Consider the following 18,632-nt stretch of genomic DNA (forward strand, 5'->3'; position numbering starts at 1 on the left):
AGCTCCGGTGGACTCGGCGGGCCCGGGCGGAGCAGACCGGCCGGCACGTGCCGGGTGACGTGCAGCGCGGGGTGGGGCCGCGCGGGGCCAACGCGCCTGCGCGCGCCGAGCGGGCGAGACAAAGGGGAGGGCCCGGCCGGTCCCGCCCCCAGCGCCCGCCCAGCGCGGCCGGCCGGGCGGGCGTATGGCCCCGGTTCCCGCGCCCCCGCTGCCGCTGCCGCCGCAGCCGCAGCAGCAACCATGTACCCCGCGGGACTCCCGGCCGGCCCGGCCCCGCGCCGCGGCCGCCGCCCCCCGCCCGGGCGCCCCACGCAGTCGCCGCGGCCCCCCGCGCCCGCCCCGGTCGCCGCCGCGCGGCCACCGCCCCCCGCGCCCGGGCCGCGGCCCCGCGTGGCTGTGAAGATGGCCTTCCGCAAGGCCTACTCCATCAAGGACAAGCTGCAGGCCATCGAGCGCGTCAAGGGCGGCGAGCGGCAGGCCAGCGTGTGCCGCGACTTCGGCGTGCCCGGCGGCACGCTGCGCGGCTGGCTCAAGGACGAGCCCAAGCTGCGCTGGTTCCTGGAGCAGCTGGGCGGCGAGGTGGGCACGCAGCGCAAGAAGATGCGGCTAGCCAACGAGGAGGAGATCGACCGCGCCGTCTACTCGTGGTTCCTGGCGCTGCGCCAGCACGGCGTGCCGCTGTCGGGGCCGCTCATCCAAGCGCAGGCCGAGGCCTTCGCGCGCCAGATCTACGGGCCCGAGTGCACCTTCAAGGCCAGCCACGGCTGGTTCTGGCGCTGGCAGAAGCGCCACGGCATCTCCAGCCAGCGCATCTACGGCGAGGCCGAGCCCCCAGCCGCCGGCCCCGCGCCCGGCCTGCCGGTCAAGCAGGAGCCCGCGCAGCTCACCCGCACCGGCCCCCTGCCCGACCGCGCCCTGAATTCCCCTGCCCCCGCCGAGGGCGGCTACGGCGACGAGCAGATCTACAACGCCAACGTCACCGGCCTCTACTGGAAGCTGCTTCCGGAGCAGGCCGCGCCCCTGGGCGCGGGGGGCTGTGGCCGTCGCTGGCGGGGCGACCGGGTGACGGTGCTGCTGGCCGCCAACCTGACCGGCAGCCACAAGCTGAAGCCGCTGGTCATCGGGCAGTTGCCGGACCCACCCAGCCTGCGCCACCACAACCAGGACAAGTTCCCCGCCTCCTACCGCTACAGCCCCGACGCCTGGCTCAGCCGCCCGCTGCTGCGCGGCTGGTTCTTCGAGGAGTTCGTCCCGGGCGTCAGGCGCTACCTGCGCCGCAGCTGCCTGCAGCAGAAGGCTGTGCTGCTGGTCGCCCACCCGCCCTGCCCCAGCCCTGCGGCCAGGATGCCCACGCTGGAGGAGAGCGAGGAGACCCCCAGGAGGTGCCGGCCTGAGCCCCTGGGCCCTCCGGAGGAGCTGCAGACCCCCGACGGGGCGGTGCGGGTGCTGTTCCTGTCCAAGGGCAGCAGCCGGGCACACATCCCGGCCCCACTGGAGCAGGGGGTGGTGGCCGCCTTCAAGCAGCTGTACAAGCGGGAGCTGCTGCGGTTGGCCGTGTCCTGCGCCGGGGGGTCCCCGCTGGACTTCATGCGCAGCTTCATGCTCAAGGACATGCTCTACCTGGCCGGCCTCTCCTGGGACCTGGTGCAGGCAGGCAGCATCGAGCGCTGCTGGCTTTTGGGCTTGCGGGCTGCCTTCGAGCCCCGGCCGGCGGAGGAGTGCGCTGGGCAGCCAGCTGGCCAAGCCGAGGAGGCCGCGGAGCGCAGCAGGGTGCTTAGCGACCTCACGCACCTGGCAGCCCTGGCCTACAAGCGGCTGGCGCCCGAGGAGGTGGCCGAGTGGCTGCACCTGGACGATGACGGGGGGCTGCCCGACGGCTGCAGAGAGGACCCAGGCCCCAGCCGGCCTCCCGTGCTGGTCCCTGGGGCCCCTCCGCCCCCAGCCAGCTTGCCCTCTGTCGCAGCGGGAGGAGAGGAGGAGGAGGAGGCCGCCGTGCCCTCCGCTGGGGAGGCCGTGCGGGGCCTGGAGACAGCTCTGCGATGGCTGGAGAGCCGGGACCCCCGGGAGGTAGGGCCGCTGAAGCTGGTGCAGCTTCGCTCCCTGATCAGCATGGCCCGGAGGCTGGGGGGCATCGGGCCCTCTCCTGCAGTCCCTGATGATGGGGTGTGACCAGGCCAGTCCGAGCAGCCCCCAGTGGCCTTTCTCCTGCGGCACTTGGAGGGGATACACACAGCCTCCCCATCTCTCCTCCCCTCCCCTGGGGTGGCCTCCCCCCCTCGCTCGGGGTTGCAGGGATCCCAGCCGAGCCTGGCTCAGAGGAGCTCTGTTGGTGAAGGGCCGTCCCCTCCACTGGTGCCCGCGTTTCATGTGGGAACAGAACAGAGGCCGCGGGCGCCTGCTTCCCCTCCCTGGGCAGGCGCGCACGTGGGGTCTGCGGTCTTAGCCAGGTGCCCTCTCGTGCAGGCCTGGCACACACACCACAGCACTTATCAGAGAGCAGGTGGCTGTGCTCCCACCCTGGCCCCTGTGGGGCTGAGGCCTCCAGCCATGTTCCTGTCCACACCGCCCAGCACTTGTACCGGACGAGGGCCCGGCGCTCCCATCCCTCCCGACCGCAGCCATTCGGTTGGTCGTCTCAATGGGAAGCACACCACTCGTTTTGTTTTTAGCGCGTTAAGTCTGTCTTTAACAGATACGCTTCAGGGACCCGGGGTGGAGGGCTCCGTGGGCTGGAAGGGAGGATGGTGCCCGGCACGCGGGGCCTCCCAAGGTTCTGGGTGCAGCGAGGGCTGTAGGTTTCTGTTCCACTCGGATTTTTAACTTTCCTTAAGAAAACATTCTGAACAGCTCTCTTGTTCCGTGGGGTTGGCGAGCACTAGACCTGGGCCCTGGTGACAGACCAGTGGCCGGGCCAGCGCCCTGTGCCCCCACCAGCCACAGGCCACTTTGTCCAGCCCCAGAGCCCAGAGCCATCCCGTTTCCCCGGAGCAGCCCTGGGGCACTGACGGCCATGCCAGGACAACCCTCAGTGCCTTAGCTCCCCTCCAAGGCTCCCCTGCCCAGCCTGCCCTCAGGTTTCTCTCCCGTGCCTGGCGCTGCCCAAGGCGTGGCTGAGGGGCTGCTTCCCATGGCCCCATCAACTGGGCTCCTAGATGGCACCGTTTGTAAGGAGAAGGTAAGGGCTCTGTAACTGTCCAGCTCTGGATTCAGGATCCTGCTGGTGGCCTGAGGCCGAGAGATACCCACCCGGCCTCCCAGAGGCTGCCCTGCACAGATACCCAGAGCTCTTGTGAGGGGCAGTGGGGCCGGATTTGAGGTGCTGCCTGCCTCAGCGCTCTGCCCTCATCCTCACCTGCCCCATCCTCCTGGTGGTCTGAGACTGCAGAGGCCCCAGACAGGTGCTGTGTTTGTGGGATGGGAGGGCTGTGCCCGGCGGTAGGACGGCTGGGCACCCCCAGAGCAAGGACATAAACTGTTCCTTGGAACCCCCCCCCAAAAAAAACCACATATGTATGTGTATGTCAAATCTGAAAGCTGAGGGACAGTATGTAGGATTTGGAAACAAGAGAAGGGAGGCTTGGCTAGCCAGGCCCAGGCAGCAGCCTCCAGCCGCAACTGCTGGGGCCCACCTGGCACCTCCACTTCCATCTGTGTCAAGCCTGCACACCTGCAGGAGCCTCTGGCGGTCTCCGCTGGCCCTGGGTCTAACCAAGCAGCTGCACGGGGCTTCAGGATGTCTCGCATGTTACACCACCTGCCTCTCCAGCTGGTGGCGACCCGGGGACCCAGGCCGGGAGCTCCTGGTCACGATGGCCAGCAGGTCCTCTGCCCTGCCCGCCTATAGGGTCCTGTGGAGAGACAGACCTCAGAGCCCAGGTGGGCACCGGGCGAGGGTGGCCTCTGGTAGCATCAGCAGCACTGCCCCTCTTGCCAAGTTTCCTGTCTCAGCCTTTAATCCTCTTGTACCCCAGAGCCTGGGCAGGGGGACTGCAGTTGGCATTGAGAACCGGCTAGCAGGACAGGACCTCCCACCTCCTCTCATGTGGCTCCAGCCTCGTCCCCTCTGGAGAACCAAGGCTGCACCCCAGGAGGTGGCTCTGCCCGGTCTCCAAGGCCCTGGATGGGCAGCGTGGAAACGAGGCACAGCGCGGGCTGGCCTGGGGCCTTGAAGAGTTAGGGGGCCCATCAAGGGTGGGTCTGGGAGCCGCTTCGCTTTGCTGGGCTGGGGACTACCTCGCCCAAGGACCTCCGAAGGTGTCCTCTCTAGAATGGGGGCACTGGTGCCACCGGGCCCTGCACACGAAGAGGGTGGCTCTGGCCCCAAACGCAGCCCCAGCAATGATCCTTGTGACCCCGGGCCCCATCGCAGCTCTGGCACGAGGTCACCCACCTCCCTGGGCTCACCTCACTGTGAACCACAGGGCAGAGTCTTCCTGTGGGAGACGCCAGCTTTTCTCTGCAGAATGGGTGAGGCCTCACTGCCGACACCTGCTGGGCCCGGGGCATCTAAGCCGCTCCCCGGTTTGTGCTGAGGATAAGGCGGTTGATGGCAGAGGGAGGGGTCTTAGTTGCTGCCTGAACTCCTTCAGCAGCCCTACCTGCAGAGTGCTGGGCACCATGCTGGAGACTGGGTTTCTTGCCCTCAAGGATTACACGTCTCTTGTGAGGGTGTGGGACCCCTGTGGCCTGGGAGGTGCTCAGGGACACAGCCACCATGCTCTCCCCATCCTGTTCACAGCCCTCTGACAAATCCTCAAGGCGGTAAAGATCACTGATTCCAAAAAGCAGCCCCTGGTCAGTCACTGTCAGGGCTGGCCCCGTGGGCTTGGTGGTAGGCACAGCAGGAAAGCACTGCGGGTGGAAAGGGGAGCTTGTGGCTTCTGCTGAAGCCAGCCCAGCTGGGGGCTGGGAGGGCAAGACCAGGCTGCAGCATCAGAGGCAACCCGTGTGAGGCCAAGCTTGCCCGAGGGGCCTCACGCTTGGGAATGAGCCCCCAGGTGACAGCTGGAGCACGGGAGCGCGGGGTGAGAGGAATGGGGCACCCTCCAGCAGGGGCTCGGGCCTCCTGGGACCCCCAGCCTGCTGGCCCAAGAGCCCCGGGGGCAAGGGTGCTTGCCCTGTCGAGGGACCCTTTCACAGCCAACCTCACTGACAGCAGAGGTCGCCGGCCAGATAGGCCCAGCACGCTTTCTAATAAAGGCTGGATGCGCCAGCGTCACATGATCCCTGTTCTAGTCTTATTTGTGTAACTGTCTAGTGCTTGGATCCAGAACACCTGATTTGAAAAAGTGGGGAGGGTACAGGAAAGGGACAACGTTGATGAAAAAAGTTCACATCCAGCAGCTTCTGAGAAAAGTAATTTTAGCTTCGCAGTATAAGGTGAAGGGACTTGGCCGGCCAGTGACTGGGCTGCAACCCTGCCCGCCCCCACCCCAAGCTGCCGTTCTTGGGTCAGGCCCTCTTCAACTGGCATTTCCTGTCACGGGCCATCACCAGCTGGGCTCACCGGGCACCTCACATTCAGGAGGTGACCGCCTAAGGGCAGGGCTGGGCAGAGGTGCATCTTCCACTCCCCAAGCCGAGCCCTGCCTGGTCCTCAGGGATTCTGTTGGAAGATACGTGGCGGGGACCCATGGACGTACAGCTGAGGGTGAGGTTGGAGGGCTGGGCGGGGGCAGGGGGAGCCTACCCTTGCAGAGCTCTCGCGTGATGGGAAGCCCTGTGCCCAGACCACCTACACCCACAGCTCCGAGTCTGGGCCAGTATCCTGGGCCTTGCCAGAGACGTGCTTCCAGGCACTTGGCATTGGGTTTGACCAGCCTCCAGTTAAATATTGCTTGCTCCGTGCTAGAGGACAGCCGCGGTTCAAAAGTGAAAGAAAAGGCGCCGAAATGGACTCAGGCTGAGCCTTCTAGCAGGTGGAAGGGCCAGGGTCAGACGGACAGTCGCTGGCTGAGGGCCAGCCGCCCATGAAGGCTGGAGTGGTGGGGGCTCAGCGCTGTGCGGGCAGTGAGGGGCAGGCTGCCGTGTAAGCCCTGTTCACAGCCCGGGGATCACTTTGCCGCGAGCCTCACAGCTGGCGGGTGGAAGGAAGGGGCTCCAGCACTAGGGCCCATGTGGGGTGGGGAGGCCCCTGTGAGCCTTGGGCTGCAGGTAGTCTGCCCCGCACCCAGAGGCACCTCGTCCTTGCTTAGGGCCCTAAGTTGCTGGCTTTCCTGGCCTGTTGGTCCTTTCACAGACATGCTAAGAACCAAATCCTGCAGTCAGAGGCCAGGCCATGGGACCCTCCAGGACCCTTGACCCAAGGAAGGGTCATCAGGACCAGCTCCACCTGCCGCTGGCCGCGAGCTCAGGGTCTGGAGAGGGGCCCACAGCCCGCTGTGATCCCCGCTGGCCAGGACCTGTTCTCCACCCAGCCTCCCACACCTCAAGCAGCTCCCCCACTGGCCTGCAGGCTGGAGAGAACCCGAGTCCTCGGGAAGGGGCTGGGGGGTGGCCACGGCCTGCACCCAGTGCCTGCGCCCTACTTCCTGCTGAGTTCCCGGGCCCGGCAGGTGGCAGCCTCCACAGCGCTCATGGCCGCCGCCCGCAGCGCGCCCTGCTCCAGCGCGTGGAGCCCATAGATAGTGGTGCCGCCGGGCGTGCACACGTCAGTCCGCAGCTGAGCCGGGTGCTGCCCCTTCTGCAGAAGCATCTTGGCCGTGCCCTGGGGAAAGTGGCATTGGGGTGACTCGGGGGAGGCCAGCAGCCCCTCCTCGGCTCAGCCCCACCCCCACCCCCGCCGCCCCGTCTCAGCCCAGGCTGCTCAGGCCTGCCCTCTCCCTTCCCACAGCTCCCAGGAGGCGTGCTGCCCCCTCCCCTTCCACACGCTCCCCCAGGACCGGGCAGCAGGGTCTCACCAGCAGGGTCTGGGCGGCAATGCGGTGGGCCAGGCCACTGGGCATGCCCATCTTGATGGCTCCTTCGGCCAAGGCCTCCGAGAAGGCACACACCTGTAGCAGCGGGGGGCGGGGACAAAGCCAGCACTCCCTTGGACACAGAACCCAGCCTGGAAAAGGCTGGGGACCCTCAGGAACAAGGTCCTGCACACCAGCCACCAGAGCCGAGGCCAGAGCCCAGGGGTCTGCCAAGGGGCCGGCCTCAAAGGCCCAGGAAGGCACAGATAACAGGGGGTGGGTGGCGCACACGGGGAGCTGCGGACCCAGCCGGGGAGCCATGGGGCCAGGGGCTGTCGGGGGGGCTCCACAAGGCCCCACTTTGCCGAGGGAGGGCCGGCCTGTGAGGGCAGGGGTTGGGGTGCGGGGACCAGACGACACTCACAAAGGCCACACCGCTGCCGCTGAGGCCAGTGTGGACGTCCACCTGGGCCTCGGGCACCTCCTCGCACTGCCCGCAGGCCTCCAGCAGGGTCCGCAGGAGCCCGGCCTCGCCACTGCCAGCATGGCGGCCCCGTGCCATCACCATGGCCCCCTCCTGGACCACGCAGGGCAGGTTGGGCGAGACCCGCAGCACTCGCGCCATCGGGGGCAGCAGCTGGCGGGAGAGAGGCTGCGATCAGGGCGGCTGTGGGATCAGGCTGCCGGGCAGGCACACGCCGGGCCAGAGCAGGCTCCCCGCTACTTCCCGGGCGTGGTGCCCTAACCCCAGGTGGGAGGAGCCCTAACCCCAGCCCCCTAGCCACCTGGCCGCCTGTGCAGGCCGGCTGAGAGGCTGTCTGCCCCCCAACCCACCCATCCTGGTTTCTGGAAGGGCTGGACCCAGGCTGCAGCCGGGCTGGGATGGCAGGGGTGGGAGGCCAGCAGAGCCCACCCTGGGGTCAGAGCCTCAGCCCCCACTGCACCCCGACAGGCCACTCACCTCCTCCAGGGTGCTCAGGGAGACCCCAGCAGCCACAGACACCAAGATGTGCTCAGCGGTGACCACAGGAGCCACCTCCACCAGGACAGCCGGCAGGATGTGGGGCTTGGTGGCAAAGAAGACGAGCGAGCAGCTCTGCAGCACCTCCCGGTTGGAGTGGCTGGTCTGGCAGCCCAGGGCCTACAGCAGGGTTGCCGGGACCAGGCCCACGTCAGCGGGCATCCTCCCAGACCACGGCCCTCCCTGCCGGAGCCCACCCTGCAATCCCACGGGCCCCCCATTGCAAATGGCCCTAAACTAATGCCCATGACGCGCCCAGACCACCCGTTCTCGCTCAGGATCCAACCTCAGATGGCCCTGGTGTCAGCACCTCCTCGAGCTCTCTGATCCCAGTGAGTGCCCGTGACATTCCCGCCCGTCCAGCATGCACACGCACACGCACACCCCTTTACCCCACCCGGGCCCCCCACAACCTTGACTTTCCTTCTGGCCTTTGACCTTCCCTTCCCCAGCCCAGCCCAGCCCGTCTCAAAACTTTAGCTAAGTAAGCAGCACTTCCCTGGCCCCAAGGAGCCAAGAGCCATCTGAGCCCTGGGAAGCCTCCACTCAGAGGAGCTGCCCGGCTCACCCGGAAGCGGCAGAGGTTCCTGTCCGTCGGTGCGCTGGCCAGCACGTGCTGAGCTTCCACTTTTCCTGGAAGGAAAGGCAAAGGCGGGTAGGAGGTGTCAGTGAGGATGTGGCGCGGGGAGAAGCCAGCCTGGCAGGCCCCTTACAGCAGGTCTCAGCCACACCTGGGCCACGCGGAGCCTCTCCAAGAAGCCAGGTGCTTGGCGGGGCCGCTCCACTCGGCTGGGACCAGGCAACCAGCTTCACTTGATTCTACTCAGCAGTCATCGCTGCCCACCTGCTGCTGCTGCTGAGGCCAGACGCCCTGCCGGACACAGGGGCCGGGAGCTTGCCTTGTCTCGTGAGGACACAGATCCCAGGGACCCCTGCCTCCGGGAACGGTTAGGCTGGGGAGGGGGCATGGTGGGTAGGGAGGCTGGGGTGGGGGATGAGCTTCCTCCGGAGGGGGGGTGCATCTGTACGGGGACATCCAAGCAGAGGCTCAGTGCCCGTTTGGTAGAAATCGTCTACAGATGAGATTTCTGTGAAGTCTAGCAGGAAGGCAGAAGTGCACCCCACGGCCTCCAGAGACGGTGGCAGCACTGTGGGACTCCGTGCAGCAGGGGAGGCAGGTGATACTCCAGGTTTTACAGGTTTAAAACACCTGAGACTTGCAGTAAACTGTTTTCTGATGATTTTGACCTTTCTAGACCTTGACATATGGCTGAAGGCAGAAAACCAGTCCATATCTACATATAAAGGTTTCTAAATACTGTGGAACCTCCATCCCTGCTATAAGTGGTGCTCGACCGAGGATGATTTTGCCCCCCCCCCGGGGACATTGACAGTGTCTGGAGACATTTTGGCTGTCACAACTGGGGGTGTCACTAACACCTAGTGGGGAGAAGCCAGGCAAGGGGCTAAAGAGCCTACAATGTGAAGAATGGAGAATGATGTGGCCCCAAATGTGCACAGTGCCGGACACCAGGGGTGCAGCCGGCGAACAAACAGAAAGAAGAGTCGGAGGCTCAGAGCGGTCAGGCAGCTCGACCGAGGCACGAGGTTAGGACGTCGGCAGGAGATCCCGCGCTCTAAGCTAGGGCTGTCCAAGAGAAGTATCGCTCGAGCCACACACGTAACTTCACATTTTCTAGTAGTCTTATTAAACAAGTAGGAAGAAACGGGTGAATTGTAGTACATTTTATTTAACTCAAGGTAGCCAAAATGTCACTCTTCCAACACCTAATCAATATTAAAAGTTACTAAGATACGTTATTTTTTGTTTGGATGATAAATCTTCCAAATTCGGCGTATATTTTATTCTGTGCACTCACAGCACATCTCAACTCGGACGTGGGGACGGCCGGCGCTGAGCCTCTCCACCACATCCCCTCCAGCCGCGCTCCCAGAGGAAGCAGAGACCGGAGGCACAGGGTCCGCGCGCGGCCCTGGCCCACGCCCGCCGGCCAGCCCCACCCTGGGGCCCCTGCGCGGAGGGCCCCGTGCTGCCCGGGGCTCCGCGGGGCAGGTGAGCTACGGAGAGGTAAGCCCGTCCCTCCCACACAGGCCGGTGTCGGACGCCCTCTAGCCCGCGGGCCCGGGACCCCACGCGCCCCACCTGCTTGGATGAGGCCCTGCGCGATGGCCTCCGCCATGCGGCCGGCGCCCACGAAGCCCACGCGCCTCGGGCCAGACTCCGCCGCAACCGCCGCCGCCATCTCGCCACCGCCCCGCGCCGCGCCCCGCCCGCGCCCTCAGCGCCGCCAATGGGCTACACCGCCCAGCACCTGCCCTCGTCCATTGGCTGCCGAGACCTCACGCTCCGCCCCCTCCCGCGGGCTCCACGCTCTATCGATCGCTAGCAATTGGGCTCACCCCTTCGCAGCTCATTGGCCGGAGAGATGTAGGGCGAGGAGGGGTGGGCCGCGGCGCGGCGGCCACGATACTGTGTTGGCTTCTGTCCCGATGTGTGAAATTTCCCAAAGGGCAACTTGAGCTGGTCACTTAAAGGCGAAGGGCAGGAAAGAGTGGGGGCTCCCCTGGTCTTGTCCCAGAGGTGGGCGCCTCAGGCCGCTCGGAGCCTGCCAGTGGACCTGGGTGTGGCGGACAGGGTGGCCTGGTCAGGGCCTGTGGTCAGCTCTTCCCCAAGCCGCAGTGGGTCTGGGTGACAGCATAAAATTGGCACAGCCAGTGAAACGTGGGAGCAGGGGTCTGCTTTTCTGTTAAAGGAGGTCCTCAGGCCAGCCTGGATTCTGGTTTCTGAGGGCCTCTCAGGGAGCTGCAGGGGAGACCTTCATGAGGCCTAGGTCCCCAGCGGAGACCTGGCCCCTCTTGCTGGTTCTGTGGGCGATGGAGTGCTTCGCCAGGGCCAGGGCCCACCTTAGAGACTGAGAGGGGGAGGGTGGGTGTGGGTGTGGGCTGTGCTTGTAATTTTTGATTGACATGGGAAAAACAAGGTTGAAGAACTAAGATTGCAGTTTTTAAGACTGAATTTTAAAGATGTTATTTTCTTTAAACTCTACTTTGACACGTTCAGAGCTCTTCAACAATGAGATCCCTTCATTCCTTCAACGCTGCCCCTTCAGCGTGGGGGCCCTGCTCTGGGCTGGGAACGAAGGGCACACAGCAGTGGAGTGCACAAACCCCCACCCCGCAGACTTGCATTCTGGCTGGAGAGACAGCCCCTCTACGATAAACACACACCCCATAACCCAAGGGACAAGTCAGGACACACAACCACTACTTGAGGCCAGGCACGTCCAGGCCTCTCTGCCCCGCGCAGGGCCTCCTTCCCCCCATTCTCACTTGGCTGATCCGAGCTCCCACTCAGGGACCACCCCTCCCCCTCTCCCTGAACGCCCACAGGGGCAGACCCTTCAGATTCACAAAGGGCTGGCACCCAGGGGATACAGCATGAAGGGCCGACCAGGTCCTGGAGCTCCAAGCCCTGGGGGGTGGGGGAGGGGAGGTGTTTCCAGAGAAGCAAGCAGGTGGGGTGGGCCTCAGTCAGCAGAGACCTAAGAGGTGGGGAGGCACTGATGTGAGAGGGGCAGGACTGGCCCCTGGAGAGGCCCGTGGGCCGGGGTGGTGGTAACAAACGCAGTGAGGGATCAGCTGGACACGGGACGGAGGGTGGGGCTTGCATGGCTGGCACAGGGAAGGCAGCCCATAGCGCCTGAATGAACAAAGCAAGTAAGGAACGTGGCAGGCACACCTGGGGCCAGAAGAGAGCTGGGAGTCACTGGTGTGAAGACAGCAAAGGGTACCCCAGGGGAGGTGGGCCCCGGAGCCAGGGAAGGTGCCTGGGTCCTGGGGGAAGCACACCCGGCACTGACTGGCTAGGCGGGGGCCGGTGGGTCAACCGGTCCAGACTTTCCTGTTGAGGATGGGAGGCCTGTGCCGCTCACCGCCGTGCCCGCCAGGCCCACTCTTGCGTGACACCTACTGCTGCCCATGGGAGAAGGGCAGGCCAAGCCCCAGCACCCAAGCTGCTACCTGAGGGCTAGGGAGATGAGGGGCCAGGCCTGACCTGGCCAATCGCCACTGCTCTCCTCAGATCCATCTGTGTGCCTGCTCAGCCTGTCCAAATCCAGACCCAGCCTCTTTCCCCAAAGTCCTGGGGATGGGGGGGGGTAAGCCCGGGGAGTGCAGGTTACCCAGGCCTGCACCTGGCTGTGCGTGGAGAGGCTCGGCTCTCCCCGCAGCCGGTGGGGACTGCCGCAGGTGCCTGCCCTTTGTCCCCGCCGGCTGACAGTCCAGCCTCTCCTGCCACCTGCCCACACACCCACCTCTCCGTGTCTCCGGCCACTGCTGCCCTTCTACCCCAGGGACAGTTGGCCACCGTGGCCCAGCAGCTCTTGGGGGCTGGCCAGGCTCAGGAGGCAGTGCTGGGGCGGGGGAGATGGGGGGCTGATACAGAGCTGCCGGGGCCAGGCCTGTGGAAACGCACTTTATTGGCTCCCAGGGATCAGAAGTGTACATGCTCTGCGACTGGCGTCGGAGAGCAGGGTGCTGGGCCTGGCCAGGCCTTGGCTTCCCTGAGGACGGTGTGAACGGTGGCCTCACCGGAGAGTCAGCCAGGTCTGCCCCGGCAGAGGGCGTGGGGCAGGGGCCGGCCGCCACGAGGGCAGTGCCCTCAGCCCCGGCAGGTTCTGAGTGGCTGCCGCTGGGCTCTGCTGGCTGAGCGCCGGGGAGAGGGCGGCACCCGCTCCCGCCGCACGCTTCACTTCCGGGCCTGCTCGTAGTTGTCAGTGAACCAGGCACAGGTCTCCTGCACGGCTGCAGAGGCGGGCGGGTGAGGCCCAGGGACGTAGGGCAGTCACCCCGTGTCCTGCCTCCACGGTGAGGGTGTGGAGGCCAAAGCTGCAGGGCGTCCACCCCCAACTGGCAGTAGGGAAGCTGAGGCCTGGGGAGGGGCCGGGCGGTCCTGAGGGATGGGGTGGGAGGGCTCACCCTGCTTGAAGGGCGTGAACCGGAAGTCGGGCAGGTAGGCCCGCAGCTTGCCATTACTCGCCGTCTTCTTAAACTGCCCATCCGACTTGGTTGTATCAAACTAGGCACCTGGTCAAGGGCACAGCAGAAGGGGCAGCCCACCCTTCCACCAGCCTGCCCTTGAAGCTTGTCTAGCCTTCCCAGGGGGAGCCTCCAGGAGAAAGGAGCAGACACCCTCCCCCCCGCCTGCCAGGGTGAGTGCCATGGGTGCGTCACACCCACGGCCTCCTGCAGGGAGGCCCACGGTCTCCCGCCTAGAACCAAAGGATACGGTGACCTCCCCATGGAAGTCCATGGCCTCCACCACGGCCTCAGCCACCTCCTGGATGGACACCTCATCCTCCTCACCCACTGTGGGGACCGAGGGGCCAGTGGCCAGGTCAGGCCTCCTCTGCCTGGACCCGCTGCCGCCCAGCCCCACAGACGTTCCCGCTGCCCTGCTCAGCGGCTCTCAGGACAGACGGGTGTCCTGCCCCACTGCAATGGGGGTGGGACTGCAGGGCACCCACCTGACAGGATGATGGGCTCCACCTCATCGTACTCCCGCAGGACCCAGATAAAGAGCCGGGCCAGGTCCTGGAGATCAGACAGCCAGGGTCAAAGGCCACAAATTACGGCCAAACGGGCCCAGGTCACCTCTCCCAAGTGCTCCTGCTTGGCGGGGTGCAGCCCAGGCTTGGCTGGGGCCCGGGGTACCCCCTTTGGGCAGTGCTTGGCCAGCTCAGCCCCAAGTCCTTTCTCCTGATGAGCTCAGAGCTGTACCCAGCAACGTCCCTGGGGAATGGAACGTACACGGACCCAGCAAGAACCAGTGACTGCTCCCCTGGGGGCTCAGCCTGGACACCCGGCCCTTCCTAGGCTCCCTCATGCCTCCCCACAGCCAGCACGGCAGCTCCAGGAGACGTTCTGGGGAACAGCTGTGCCCCTCGCGGCACCAACCAGTGAGTAGATGAACTGCCTCCGAGGCCTCCCTGTGCCCCACACTGTCAAGGCTGAGCCGCGACCTGCAGGGTGGGGAGGGCAGGGGTCAGAGGGGACGTGCCAGCACCGCCCCTCCTCCCCGCTGTGCCCCAGGGGCCCCATCAAGCAAGCACACAGCTGTGCCATGGGTGGCGGTCACTCACTCTTGGCCAGATGCACCTTGTGGATGAGGCCAGGCAGCACGTGGCCGTCCTCGATGCTGAAGTTGTCATGGGGCCCGAAGACATTGGTGGGGATGACAGCGGTGAAGGTGCAGCCGTGCTGCTGGAAGTAGGCCCTGCGGGGCACAGCATCCCCTCTGGCCCTCATCCTCGGATCACGGGCGAGCCCCACCCCAGCCGAGGCTAGCAAGGAGGGGAGCCGAGATCTGAGCGCCCTGCCAGGGCGGCCCCCTGGGCCCACCCACCACAGGGCGTCTGGGGCCCCCTTCCCCGTTCTTGGCTGGCTTCAGCCTGGCACGCGCGGGAAGAGGACCTGTTCTGCACGTCGATCATCCTCTTGGCGTAAGAGTAGCCAAAATTGCTGCTGTGCGGGGGTCCGTTGTGAATCTGGGGGAGCAGAGGAGCCGCTGCTTCTCAGCCCTGCCCCCAGGCCAGGCCCCGCCCCAGCCCCGCCCCTCACCATGGTCTCATCGATAGGGTAGCTGGTCTTGTCGGGGAAGATGCAGGTAGACAGGCAGGAGACCACCTTTCGCGCCCCCACCTCGAAGGCCGAGTGCAGCACGTTGTCGTTGATGTGTATGTTTTTCCGCTGAGGGGGCAGGGGCAGGGCAGGGTTCAGGCCCCAGGCACGATGCCAGCCCTTACCTGCCCCTCCAGGGACAGAAGTGCGGACACACCTGGCAGGCAGTACCTGGGCCAGCGGTTCTACCAGCTCCCAGGACCCACTGTCCAGAAACCATGGCCCCCTCCCAGCCTGTTAGTCCCACCCCCAGAGCTGTAGGAGGGTCCAGGCCTGCCTACTCTGAGGCTGGGGGAGGGCCCTGAGGAGAGGGCCACACCTCTAAGCTCAGGGCTGAGCCTGCCCACAGGGGCTGCTGCGGGCTAGGCAGGTGAGGTGCGAGCCAGGAGCCCAGGGGGCTCCACTCCCACACCCCCAGGAGCTCACCCTGCTCTACTGCTCAGTAGCAGTGAAGCCTTGGCTGGCCACACCCCTCCTCCAGCCCCTTCCGGGGACTTCAGCTGGCTAGGGCATTTGGGTGGTCTGGGGAGAGGTGGTGGCCGGGCAGCCTGCTGCGAAGGCTGTCACTGAGACGAGGAGGGCCCTGTGGCGACAGGGGCCCCCAGGGAAAATCTGGTCTAAGCTTCTGCCATCCCAGGCCCGATGCAGGGCCAAACCAGGCCAAGGCCAATTTTAGAGATGATGGGCCAGCCCTCAGAGGCCTAGCCAGGCAGGGGCAGGGCTGTGGGCGAGCCCAGCTCTCCTCCTGCCCCTGCCCCACACGTGCAACCCCTCAGGGCACATGCTGCAGGCCCAGAGCCCAGCTCACGCACCTCTGCACCCCTGAGCACACTGTGGGCCTGGCTCAGTGCAGCTGGACCTCCTGGAACCAGGAGGGTCTGAAGGCCCAGGGGGCAGGAACCAGCCGGGGGTCACAAGGCAAACACTGGCTTGTCTCAGCTCCTCCAACCCCCAGGTTAGCTCTGAGGCTTTTCCTATTCGGCCAAATGCCCCCAGGCCCACCTGCGTGCCCCTCTACCTACAAATCAAGTGTGGGTCACTGGGGGCCCCTCAGGGACGTCCCTGGGCCGGAACAGGAGCTTGGGAAGTTGGCCAGGAAGTTCCCAGAATCCGGGGTCCTGGCTCCCAGTGCTCACTGGGGCCCCCTCACTTACCCAGAAGTCCAAATTGTATTTGATATTCCGGAACAGGCCCCCCACCATTGCAGCAAGATGGATGACATGTGTGGGCCGGACTTTTTCAAACAGCGCTCGGGTCTGTGCAGCATCCCTGAGGGGGAGCCGGGCCATCAGGGGCTGCTTGGAGGCCCAAGGGAACTAGCACCCTGGCTGAAAGCACTGGGGGCAGGAGGCAGGCGGGGCCGAAGGTGGGAGGGTCAGGCCCTGGCTGGCATGAGGGTGTGGGCTTCCAGGAAGAGATGGGAGGAAGTTTGCCCAGAAGCAAAACTGCACACACCCAGGCCAGGCCAGCCACCTGGCAGGGACGGGCCTGACCTGAGGCTACCAGGCCCAGGAACAGGCCTGGCCCGGAGCTCTCAGTCTGGAGAGGGCATGGTGGGGCTGCTCCAGGGATGAGCCCACTCACGTAAGATCAGCATCCTTGGAAGAAACAAACACCCAGTCCTCTCCGGGCAGCCTGGCCCCATCTGCTACCACCTTCTGGATGGCTCTGCCCACCAGCCCAGAGCCCCCAGTCACTAGGATCCGCATGGACCCCTGGGGCTCACCCATGTTGGCTGCACCTGCAGGGCCAAATGGTGTGAGGCTGAGGCCATCCCGCTCCCCCGCAACAGAACCCCACTCCCCTGAGATGCCCCAGCCTAGGGTCACTGCCCTTAGCACTGGGCCCCACTGTGATTTCCAAGGGCTGGCCTCGGGCAACGGGCACAGTATAAGGTCAGCAGCGCAGGGAGACTGCCCACTGGGGACCAGACAGACCCATCTAGCCTGAGTCATCCCCTCCTCTCAGCCCTGCTCCCCAGGAAGTCCTCTGTCTAGAGCTGCACAGGGGCCCTAGGACTACCACCCAGCTGGGAGAGCCAGGCTCTGCCCGGCAGGCCCAACCCTGACCCCCACTGGGCCAAGAAAGGGAACATTCAGCTCCCCTCTGTCTGACAAGAGGGGAGGCAGCCAACCTTGGGGCTGGGGGCTCCTGGCCCAGGTCGTTTGGGCTGCTCCCAGCCAAAGTCCATATGCTACAGACGGGGAAGGGGCGGTGCCTGTGTATGCAACCCGGTGCCCACCAGCGGCCAGCTGGTCCCAGCTAGCCTTCGAGAGCCTGGCTCCTTCTGGGCAGGTTGCGCTTCTGGCTAAGAAATGGACAGGCCTCGGGGCGCCACCACCTCTGAGGACCCTTCCTGGGGGCTGGAAATCTGCTCGAGCCGCTACAGGACGACTCTGACCCCGCTGCAGGGCCCCACGGGCAGCCCGGACAGGAGGGGACGCTGCCCAGAAATTCCGCTGCTCTCGAGAGCGCGCGCAGCGCGGCAGCAGGCCTTGGGGTAGACCCCACCACGGCCGGGCCCCTCCACGTCCCTCAGGCGCTTCCCACGCCCCCGGGTCCCCTTCCTGGCCCCACCTCCGAACCCACCGCATCTTGCAGCTGGGCCCCCTCCCACGCTTCCAGGCCCCTCCTACGCCCCCAGTTCCTGGTACCCCTCAGGCCCCTCTGGCTGTCACGGGGCACCCACGGCCCAGGCCCCGGCTCGCCACACCACGCCCCCCGTCCCAGGGTCCCCTCGTGCCCCGCGCTGTCTCACCTGCGTCTTACCTGACCTGCCCGGAGAGCGGCTTCAGGCGCCGGCTGAGAGTCCTGCCACGCGTTGGGGTTAGGTGGAGGGAGCGGGATCAGGTCGGGCCCTCCCGCGGAACTCTGGGAAATGGAGTCCTGGCGGGGCGCCCCGGGCGTTGCTGGGAAATGGAGTCCGGAACCGCGCAGCAGCCTGGGAAATGTAGTTCTTCCGGCTCCTCCTCCCCTGGGCGGACCCCGACCCGCCCTTAACCCAGCCTGGCGCTGGGCGCGAGCCCTTGCTGGAGAGCGTGGGGGCGTGGGAGAGGAGGAGAGGCAGCGCGTCTCCGAAAGCCCGCAAGCTGTGGACCGAGGAGAGGCGGCAGAACCAAACACCGTTCTAAAAATGGAGAAGCTGCAACTCCTCAGTGCTTTCCTAGGGCAAACACTGCATTTGTGAGAAACAACTGCAACTCTGTTACTATATTCGGGACACTGAGGGGGCAGTATATAAAATATACTTTAATAAATACATTAAAAAGACAAACACGTTTCAGGAGATTATTAAAAGCAGGAGACCACTTAGCGGCCACTGCTGTAGTTCAGGTAATGAGGACTCAAAAGAAGTTTACTGCCTTAAGCAACATCGAGGTGGTAGGATTAACGGGACTCATGCTTCACCAGCCACGCAAGTCATGGGAGCAAGTTAGGAACGATGCCTGGTGTGACGGCTGGTGTTAGGTGTCAACTTGGCCAGGCTGTAGCACCCAGTGATTCAATCAAACACAAATCTAGGTGTTGCCAGTGAAGAGATTTTGTAGATGGTAACATCTTCAATCAGGTGACTTTAAGAAAACGAGACTTTCAGGCTTCCCTGGTGCGCAGTGGTTGACAATCTTCCTGCTAATGCAGGGGACACGGGTTCGAGCCCTGGTCTGGGAGGATCCCACGTGCCGCGGAGCAGCTAGGCCCGTGAGCCACAACTACTGAGCCTGCACTCTAGAGCCCATGAGCCACAACTGCTGAGCCCACGTGCCACAACTACTGAAGCCCGTGCACCTAGAGCCCATGCTCTGCAACAGGAGAAGCCACCGCAATGAGAAGCCCGCGCACCACAACGAAGAGTAGTCCCCGCTCGCCGCAACCAGAGAAAAGCCCGCGTGCAGCAACAAAGGCCCAATGCAGCCAAAAAATTTTAAAATAAATAATAATAAAAAAATAAAATAAAACGCCTGTAATTGTTTTAAAAAAAGACAAAGAAAAAAACTACATGATCATCTCAGCTGATG

The 18,632-nt window shown here is 64.8% G+C and overlaps 3 protein-coding genes across 6 annotated transcripts; 1 reads left to right on the forward strand and 2 right to left on the reverse strand.

Moving 5' to 3' along the window:
• The first annotated feature begins 240 nt into the window (after positions 1-240).
• TIGD5 (tigger transposable element derived 5) lies at positions 241-5,223 on the forward strand. The gene has a single exon (XM_030876188.2). It carries the CDS (start codon positions 241-243, stop codon positions 2,167-2,169), a length of 1,929 nt encoding a protein of 642 aa, XP_030732048.2. The 3' UTR covers positions 2,170-5,223.
• Positions 4,131-10,231, reverse strand: PYCR3 (pyrroline-5-carboxylate reductase 3). The gene is made up of 6 exons (XM_030876240.2): positions 10,082-10,231; positions 8,486-8,550; positions 7,858-8,037; positions 7,321-7,533; positions 6,900-6,992; positions 4,131-6,706 (listed from the first exon to the last, which is right to left on the reverse strand). The coding sequence occupies exons 1-6, from the start codon at positions 10,179-10,181 to the stop codon at positions 6,524-6,526; spliced, it is 834 nt and encodes a 277-aa protein (XP_030732100.1). The 5' UTR covers positions 10,182-10,231; the 3' UTR covers positions 4,131-6,523.
• Positions 10,232-10,950: 719 nt separating this feature from the next.
• On the reverse strand, positions 10,951-17,493 carry GFUS (GDP-L-fucose synthase). Of its 4 annotated transcripts, none has more exons than XM_030876230.2 (11): positions 17,386-17,493; positions 16,201-16,357; positions 15,771-15,885; positions 14,557-14,685; positions 14,410-14,483; positions 14,079-14,212; positions 13,894-13,958; positions 13,464-13,530; positions 13,226-13,305; positions 12,916-13,015; positions 10,951-12,741 (listed from the first exon to the last, which is right to left on the reverse strand). In XM_030876230.2, exons 2-11 carry the CDS (start codon positions 16,344-16,346, stop codon positions 12,686-12,688), a joined length of 966 nt encoding a protein of 321 aa, XP_030732090.1. In that variant the 5' UTR covers positions 16,347-16,357; positions 17,386-17,493; the 3' UTR covers positions 10,951-12,685. The 4 variants fall into 4 exon arrangements, with proteins under 4 accessions (XP_030732090.1, XP_030732089.1, XP_060143258.1 ...); XM_030876229.2 differs by having other exon boundaries at positions 17,375-17,486; XM_060287275.2 differs by lacking the exon at positions 16,201-16,357 and having other exon boundaries at positions 17,375-17,490.
• Positions 17,494-18,632: the final 1,139 nt, after the last annotated feature.

The sequence above is a fragment of the Globicephala melas genome, chromosome 17 (assembly GCF_963455315.2).
Source record: "Globicephala melas chromosome 17, mGloMel1.2, whole genome shotgun sequence".
In the NCBI taxonomy this organism is placed as follows: Eukaryota; Metazoa; Chordata; class Mammalia; order Artiodactyla; family Delphinidae; genus Globicephala; species Globicephala melas.

Bases quoted from the DNA above. Each gene is read 5' to 3' on its own strand.
- TIGD5 (XM_030876188.2), top strand. From the start codon at position 241: ATGTACCCCGCGGGACTCCCGGCCGGCCCGGCCCCGCGCCGCGGCCGC.
- PYCR3 (XM_030876240.2), bottom strand. From the start codon at position 10,181: ATGGCGGCGGCGGTTGCGGCGGAGTCTGGCCCGAGGCGCGTGGGCTTC. The intron at 8,038-8,485 runs GTGAGCCGGGCA...ACCCTGCTGTAG, and splicing joins GGAACCTCTGCCGCTTCCGG to GCCCTGGGCTGCCAGACCAG. The intron at 6,993-7,320 runs GTGAGTGTCGTC...CCGCTGCTACAG, and splicing joins GCGGCAGCGGTGTGGCCTTT to GTGTGTGCCTTCTCGGAGGC.
- GFUS (XM_030876230.2), bottom strand. From the start codon at position 16,346: ATGGGTGAGCCCCAGGGGTCCATGCGGATCCTAGTGACTGGGGGCTCT. The intron at 13,531-13,893 runs GTTGGTGCCGCG...TCTGATCTCCAG, and splicing joins GGCAGTTCATCTACTCACTG to GACCTGGCCCGGCTCTTTAT. The intron at 13,016-13,225 runs GTATCCTTTGGT...CCAGGTGCCTAG, and splicing joins ACTTCCATGGGGAGGTCACC to TTTGATACAACCAAGTCGGA.